The following is an 8,117-nucleotide window of genomic DNA, read 5'->3' on the forward strand; positions in this document are numbered from 1 at the left end:
AGCGAGCCAGTCCCTATACGCCAACATCGAAGTGGAGATTCGGTGATTCTTAACTTTGTTGCAAACTCTGGGGCCGGCCTGGGTTTTGCTTTGCTCATTTCTCCCGGGGAGATGAGAAGTAGCGCACATTGAGAGGCGAGGAAAAGTGAAGAGAGAGAAGAGACCGAGATTGAGTCCACGACTCTAGGAGCGAAAGGACAGCCAAACCCGCCCGGACGCCCACTGATCTCCGCGAGCCACCGCCTCTCCAGTGGCGTGTTTGGACATTTCTGCTGCGCAGCTTCGAGAGCAACTCTCGGCGGCGGCGTTCTCGGCCCAGTTGGCAGGTCGCCTCTGGGAGCGCGGAGCTACTCCTCGCTCGCGCCCTCGGCACTCCTCGCTCTCCTGAGCCCCACCGGGGCACCGGCCGGCGCCCTCGTTGAGTGGCTGCGGGCTCCGGCCTGGCCGTGGGATGTTAGCGGTGGGGGCGATGGAGGGCACCCGGCAGAGCGCGTTCCTGCTCAGCAGCCCGCCCCTGGCTGCCCTGCACAGCATGGCCGAAATGAAGACCCCGTTGTACCCCGCGGCGTACCCCCCGTTGCCCGCTGGCCCCCCCTCCTCCTCGTCCTCCTCATCCTCCTCGTCGTCGCCCTCCCCGCCTTTGGGCGCCCACAACCCAGGCAGCCTGAAGCCCCCGACCGCGGGGGGGCTCTCATCCCTGGGCAGCCCCCCACAGCAGCTCTCAGCCGCCACCCCCCACGGCATCAACGACATCCTGAGCCGGCCCTCCATGCCCGTGGCCTCAGGGGCCGCCCTGCCCTCCGCCTCGCCCTCGGGTTCCTCCTCCTCCTCTTCCTCGTCCACCTCCGCTTCCTCCGCTTCGGCAGCTGCCGCGGCGGCCGCGGCCGCAGCAGCCGCCGCCTCATCCCCAGCGGGGCTGCTGGCTGGCCTGCCCCGCTTCAGCAGCCTGAGTCCGCCGCCGCCGCCGCCTGGGCTCTACTTCAGCCCCAGCGCAGCGGCCGTGGCCGCCGTAGGTCGGTACCCCAAGCCGCTGGCCGAGCTGCCCGGCCGGACGCCCATCTTCTGGCCAGGAGTTATGCAGAGCCCACCCTGGAGGGACGCCCGCCTGGCCTGCACTCCTCGTGAGTACGATCGCCTGAGTTGTGCGTGTTCTGCCCACTCTCGGGTCACAGCCCCTGGTGTGCATGGGGATCCGTGCACCCTCTTGGCTCCCCAGTAGGTTGGCAGCGCCAGAATCGCACGATTTGGGCTCTGCCAGGGCATTCATTGAGGGACTCTGGCTTCCCTGAGCTTGAGTCCAAGGGCCCCCCCGCTCTCCAAGTCTTGGGCACGCCTCGAGGAGCGGGTGTGCATGAGTCCGCGTTGAAAACAACGCGGTGCTAGGCGTATGTCTCACCTGAGGCCTCGGCTACTCTGGAGCAGCCTGACGACAATCTCAGGCCCTGCCTGGGTTAAAGAGGTGGGAAAGGCAGGAGAGGCCATTGAGACCCCGGCTACACCCCTTCTTTCCTGGCTCCCGACTGTCGGCGAGGGCCCCACTCTACCTACGCCAGCCTAACTGGCCTCCCTGCGAACTGGTGGGGCACGACAGCGGCAAGCCCTCCACAACCCCCGCCCGAGTGCGTGTATTTGCATGTACGTCTCGGCCCAGGGTGTCCCTACCTGACCTCTTCGCCTTCGAGGAGCTCCCCCCCCCACCCCCCCCGCAGTACAGTCGGGCCGGGTGAGCCCATTGAAGACAGGCCCGCGGCAGCCGCAGGAGCGAGCTCAGTCACTTCGGGCCACTCCCCTCCGCTGGGCTCTCACTTTCCCACCTGCCTCGGCCCGGGGGAAGGGGTGTGGGGGTGGCGGAGGGCCGGGACATCCTGGGCCTGGGAATTTTGAGAAGCATCGTGGCCCTCAACATCCTAACATGAAAATGAACCAAAGGAAGAACGAGGTGGCGACAGAACGACCGGGGAATATGCACATCCCACCAAGACCTTGCTTGAAACTAACTGAGTTGCCCCGCGATCCGTCCAATTTTCTGGGTAGTTGGCCACCGCCGCGGAGGCTCCTAATCTTCCAAGTGGAGTTCGAGGCCCAGCCCAGTTCTTTCTCTTGCTCCGTTCTTTGCTCTTGACTGAGTCCCCCCAGTCTCCAGGCCTCTTTCGTGTGGCTGAGCGGCAGTAACTAAGGGAAGTTGCGGGAGCTAAGTAGAGGCTCCTTTGGGAAGCCTCCGGATGGAGGGCGGCCCGGGCGGGTGAGGGTGTCGGGGAGACGCTATTGTATTCGTTTTGATGGCCATGTAGGGACCGCCAACAAAGGCGGCACCCCCTCCCCCTCGGCCGCAGAGGCGTTAGACTTGGGGGCGATTTAGCTCTCTTGTGTGCAAAAAACAAGGCGCCCTTTGTTGTGCGGACACAGGTTAAGAAAGCGTTCAAGGAAAGGAAAAAAAAGGGGGGGGGGGGGAGGAAAAAAAAAACCTAGTCATCCTCGAGCAAAGTCTCCGGGGCCGAGCAAGCACTGACTGGACTGGGAGGCGAGAGGGGCCTTTTCCCGGCATTCCTCAGTTTACTGGGGCCTGGTGATTCGGCCCCGGCAAACTTGAGCAATGCGCCCCCTCACTGTTTGACGTCTGTGTTCGGCAGAAGGTTATTTACCGCTGCTCCAAACACACCCGGCTTTTAAAAACAGGTGGGCGTAAAAAGGCCAAGGGAGGCGCGCGGTGGGACTGGAAGCGCCGGACACTTCTGATGTCCGCCGCGGAATAAGCTTTCCAAAAAACATCGTGTTTTGAGTTTGTTTCTGTTCAGTGGAGCCGCTTGTAACCGATTGTTTTTCCCCTTCCCTTGTTGATCTGTTCTCGCAGATCAAGGATCCATTTTGTTGGACAAAGACGGGAAGAGAAAACACACGAGACCCACGTTTTCTGGCCAGCAGATCTTCGCTCTGGAGAAGACTTTCGAACAAACGAAATACTTGGCGGGGCCCGAGAGGGCTCGCTTGGCCTATTCGCTGGGGATGACGGAGAGTCAGGTCAAGGTGAGTAGACCTTGCAAACCTCGAGGGACGGTCTCCCAATCCCCAGCGCGCGCGCGCACATACACGCGCGCGCGCACACACACACGCACACACAAGGGCGCGCGCGCGCGCGCACACACACAACCCTCTAACAAACAGCCGCTCCGGGGTACGGATCTTAGGAGCCTGGGGAGAAGATGAAATCAGCGAAGGGGGTGGGAGTGGGGGTTACAAAGGCCCTGGGGTCTCGAGGCGGGCAAACTGTTGATGAACAAAAGGAATCAAGCCCCCGCCTTTGAAATTAGGTTAATCTAGATAGCAGCATGTGCTGGGGGAACTCGCCATTATTGGAGAATAAAAGCATGACCGAAATATCAGCCCTTAGAATAGATCACGCCAGTTAGATAGCTTCTATTTATTCAATCTGTAAGGATATTCAAGCTTTTGTTTGTCAATTCAAGCTCCGCTAGTTATATAATTTCCCGATGTAGATCAGCCTTATAGTGCTACTAAATTAACTTGTAGGTTAAAAAAAAAAAAAAAAGTCCACAGGATCCAACTTAGCAGGACATGAATCTGCTTTTAGTTTACCTGAGGACCAAAACTTTGGAATAGCAATTTTCCAAATGAATTGACAAGATTATTACTGTATTACGAAAGAATTCTGTTTAAGTTCATCAACAGATGTATGATATTTTACTGTTTGTGACAACAGTTTATAATTAAAATGTCACTTAGCTTATAATTGAGTTGTATAGTATATTTCCAGGGAATCAAATTTGAGAAATCTTTCCCTGAAAAATAAAAGGATTGAACCAGTAGGCAAATTAAATCTAATGGTTTCCAGTATTTCCAGTATTCTTTTTTGTGTCTCTTCTTCAGTTTATTATATTTGGGTGTTTTTGGAGGGGAAGGAGTGTAAGTCTGTTTTCATTAGTAATCTTGTTGCTCCTTAAATTAAGTAGGAATAACTGTTAGCCACGTCTGCTGGTTAGAGTGTATTTCCCCTGGGGCAAGCATCATAAAATGCATTTCAGGAGTGATTTTGTTTGTGACCATTAGAATACCATCACAGTTAAAATTATTTTTGCAGTGGTTGGTACAGAGCCTACCACAGTAATCTGGAAGTCTTCATTCGTCACCGTAAATAAGTCTGTGTGGCTAAAAGTGAATTATTATAGCTGTATAAGGAAAATAAAAATCACTTTCCTAACAATTCTGATTCCCTAGATAAAATACATAATGGATGAGAAAATGGATGAGTAGCATAAAAAGAGGATAATATCTTTGGGAAATTGTTTGCTTATTGCTGATGCTTTAGGTTAAATTATGTGTATCAAGCACGGTGTCAAACATCGTGAATAGCTTAAAATATGTTATATAAAATAAATGTCTTAGAGAAGAACAATATTAAAATAATATTTGAAAGACTAGACATGCTAACAGTGGGAAATAATGTAATTGGCAAAATTTCACTTTAAAAAATAACTAATGAAAATTTCAGCTTGATTTTTGGTTTTATGAAAAACAACAGAGAAAGACTCACACACAAACTACTGTGATGATTTTAGCTAACCTATTCAATATTTTCAAGCATTTATGTTGATTATTATTAGTGATTTGAGGTTTCTGTTTTAGCAAATCTTTTTTTTTCTTTCTTTTTTTTTTTTTTAACTTTACATGGTACATTGCAAGTGTAAATGGGGAGGGGAGTGTTTACCTACCATGTTTGTGTGGATTCAGACTTGAGATCCGTGAAACAGACAAATATCCAAAAATGAAAAGGAGAACAGAGGTAATTGGGGTAAATGCCGTACTTTCCCCCACAAATCACACTAAGAAGCAAGTACACTTCAAGTTGTTTCAAAGTCTTAATCTAAGAAAGTAAATAACAAATAAAATCACAGTCATTATGAGGCAAACGTAGGAAGGTGAGAAGTTTTCTACTTCAAACTACAAAGTAGGAAAGCGGGCTCATTTTTAGGGAAACTTATTCTAAGTTTCCAAGTTTTTTCTCTTCTTAGAGATAGCTCACTGGCAGCGTCTGTACTCTTGTGTTACTATCGCTATGGCAACGGCAGTCAGTTTGTCGGTGCGGGATACTCGGAGGAAGCTGGGGCGTTGGAGACAGGCTTTGACGGCCCGAACCAGGAGGGTCTCCGAGGGAGGTGGCAGGCCGTCAGGGGCCCGCCCGCTGGAGCGACCAGGGGGTCTGGGAGAGGCAGCCTTGCCTGGACCCGCTCGCGCTCAATTCCTGTCCCCGCTGGCTCCCCTCTCCTCCCCTTTCTTGGCGCTCAGGTCTGGTTCCAGAACCGCCGGACCAAGTGGAGGAAGAAGCACGCGGCCGAGATGGCCACGGCCAAGAAGAAGCAGGATTCGGAGACCGAGCGGCTCAAGGGGGCTTCGGAGAACGAGGAGGAGGACGACGACTACAACAAGCCTCTGGACCCCAACTCGGACGACGAGAAAATCACGCAGCTGCTGAAGAAGCACAAGTCCAGCAGCGGCGGCGGCGGCGGCCTCCTGCTGCACGCGTCCGAGAACGAGAGCTCGTCCTGAGCGCCCGCCGCCCCCCCCCCCCCCCCGGCGGCTGCGGGTACTCCGGCCTCGGGCCTCGGCCCCGGGGACCGCGCGCGCCCCGCCCGCCCGCCCCTCGGGGCCCCGGAGGACCCGGCCCCAGCCGCCGGGGCCCTTTGCTATTTTCCGAGATGTACATATCTATTTTTTTAACCTGGAAGTTGAGGGGGTCGGGGAAGAGAGGGCGAGAGAGAGACTCGGGGGTTGATCAGAAGGCAGAAAAGACCTCGAAATGCACTGCATAGATAAGGCAACCGAAGCTCGCAGCTGGGCCACCCTCCTGGCCCCGCTCGGTCCCCTAGACCCGTCCCCCCGGCGCGAGCTGCCGCGGTCCCCGCACCGCCCCCTCCCGCCCGCGCCCCGCAGCCGGCCGGGGCGGGGCGCGGAGAGGTGTTCTTGAAGGCTCCACACCCACCGCGGGGACCTCGGAGCCGCGCGGGCGGGCCACCGCCACAGATGGGAGGAGAGCGGGCGGCTTCTCCCCCCACAAACTGCTGTGCCGACTAGAGCAACCTGTTGAAGGCTCTTTGTAAATAAATCGTGAGTCACACTGACTAGAAGTTACTTTATTGCGAATATTTAAAATGTAAAATGCTTTTTTGAATTTGGTATAAAAAGATGGCCCTCCTCCTTCCTTCACTCTGCCCCCTCCCCCCCTTTAAGAACTACTCAAACCACACGTTTCCCTTTTATTTGGAACTTAATTTGAGAAGCGAGACAAGAATGTTCTCCACCCCCGCTCCTCGCCCGGGTTTGGATTTGTTCAGTCTCACTTTTCCCTTTGTCCCCTGTTGCTCGTCCCTGACCACCCCCTAGCCGGGCGTCCCGCTGCCGCCTCCAGGACTCGAAGTAGAAGACGTGGAACCAGGGAAGGCCTCAGACCTGCCTCTCCGTCCCTCTCAGAAATTGCACAGTCGTTTGTTGCTATTTATTAGTGATTTAAAGAAAGTACTGGGGAGGGAGGGGCTACAATAGCTTGTATTTAATTTAATTCCTTTCTGATAAAATGCGTGTTAAAGTAGATGGTGGGAATTGTTACAACTGCTCTGGGTCAGAAACATAAAAATTCATTTAGTTGCTGTAATTGAATTTGAAGTGTTTTGTATCATAAGAATACTATAGACTATGTATATTGTTTCCTTTTTTAAGCTAATAATGGTGATATATTAGCATCTTTAACATTTATTAATTTATATAAGGAATTCGGTTTGTAAAGAGAAGAGAACCCCCCCTTGCAAGACCAGTTAAATGTAATGCACTTTCTGTTTCAAAGGATAAATCAAATTAAAAAACAGTTTGAAGACGTCTGTTGCCTTGAATGGAAGGTAGAGATCATCTGATCTCACCAGAGATCTCAAAAGTCAAGACCACAGAATTATTATATTGGTTCCTTGGGTAAAGATAGCTGCTATTTATTTATTTATTTATTTATTTATTTATTTGAGTGGGGTCACATCTCTCATTCTCTTGGATTAGGAAGATAAAAGAAATGTAGCCCCACTCGTGGGGCTTCTTGAAGAGACTTGTCTAACAGGCTGCTTCTGATGTCTGTGTTGTCTAATTTTTTCCTGATCACTTTTTTCTTTTCGAAAAAGTCCCTGGAGGGTTTTAGGAAGGCCTCATTTCCATATATCCGAGATAGCTCCTTGGTGGAGCCCTAGCTCGCTTAGCTGAGAGGAGGCTGAGGAGCTTGCTGGCGCAGCAGCCCTGCTCTTTGATGCTAACATTTACCCACACTCTGTAGCTTGTAAGAATGTAGAAGTTGTTGGAAAGACAGGAACCTTGATTTTGCTAACCATTACAATAAACGATGAATTTAAAGAAAGCTGCTTCTAACTGATGCGAAAGTCTTCAGGGTTATGGAATCAATGTCACAGCTTCTGCAGCTAAATTTGCAGGGGGAAGAAAAAGGAATCCTGCCTAGGGAGAGGGCTGTATCACTGTCTTGGGATCTTTTTGTTTTCAGACACTCAGTTATAGGCTTGGTGAAATATAGTTATCCCCTTAGTGTTTCAGGTTAATGAGCTTGTGTTCAAAGAGAGAAAAATCAATAGAATTCAGTAGATTCTTCAGGCTAGCGTTAGGTAAAGAAAGTGTGGGTCTGTTTTGTTCCCTTGAAAATAATAAAAAAAAACAAACTGTGAAAACTGGGAATGTGATTGCCTGAAGGAAATTATTATAGAATATATTCCTGATGGCATGGTGTAATGGAAAGGATGCAAATCTGCCCTATTTCTTTTCTCTAGTTTGTGAAGTTCCCAATAAGTTTTAAACTTCTGAATTTTAGCTTTCTTAGCAAGACTGAGGTGTGTGTCCTATAGAGTGGCAGCTATTTCAAAGGAGGTTTTGCTGTGCTGGAGTGATGAAATTTGAGTCTTAGCTATAAATAATAAGAATTTCCTTCCTCCCTCCCTCCTTTCCTTTCTTCCTCCCTCCCTTCCTCCTTCCCTTCCTCTCTTCCTCCCTCTCTTTTTATGAAAGAATCTGGGGAGGGGGGTGTTGTGGAAAGTCTATTATCTGCACTTTATTATTTGTTA

The 8,117-nt window shown here is 51.3% G+C and overlaps 1 protein-coding gene across 1 annotated transcript; it reads left to right on the top strand.

Moving 5' to 3' along the window:
* The first annotated feature begins 451 nt into the window (after positions 1-451).
* On the top strand, positions 452-5,562 carry NKX6-1 (NK6 homeobox 1). The gene is made up of 3 exons (XM_035004378.1): positions 452-1,121; positions 2,852-3,024; positions 5,302-5,562. Exons 1-3 carry the CDS (start codon positions 452-454, stop codon positions 5,560-5,562), a joined length of 1,104 nt encoding a protein of 367 aa, XP_034860269.1.
* The last annotated feature ends 2,555 nt before the right edge of the window (positions 5,563-8,117 follow it).

Source organism: Mirounga leonina, unplaced genomic scaffold (genome assembly GCF_011800145.1).
Source record: "Mirounga leonina isolate KUSES-001 unplaced genomic scaffold, KU_Mleo_1.0 Mir_129, whole genome shotgun sequence".
NCBI classification, from domain to species: domain Eukaryota; kingdom Metazoa; phylum Chordata; class Mammalia; order Carnivora; family Phocidae; genus Mirounga; species Mirounga leonina.

Coding starts and splice junctions, on each gene's coding strand:
- NKX6-1 (XM_035004378.1), top strand. CDS start 452: ATGTTAGCGGTGGGGGCGATGGAGGGCACCCGGCAGAGCGCGTTCCTG. Junction 1,122..2,851: donor CCGCCTGGCCTGCACTCCTC/GTGAGTACGATC, acceptor CTGTTCTCGCAG/ATCAAGGATCCATTTTGTTG. Junction 3,025..5,301: donor TGACGGAGAGTCAGGTCAAG/GTGAGTAGACCT, acceptor CTTGGCGCTCAG/GTCTGGTTCCAGAACCGCCG.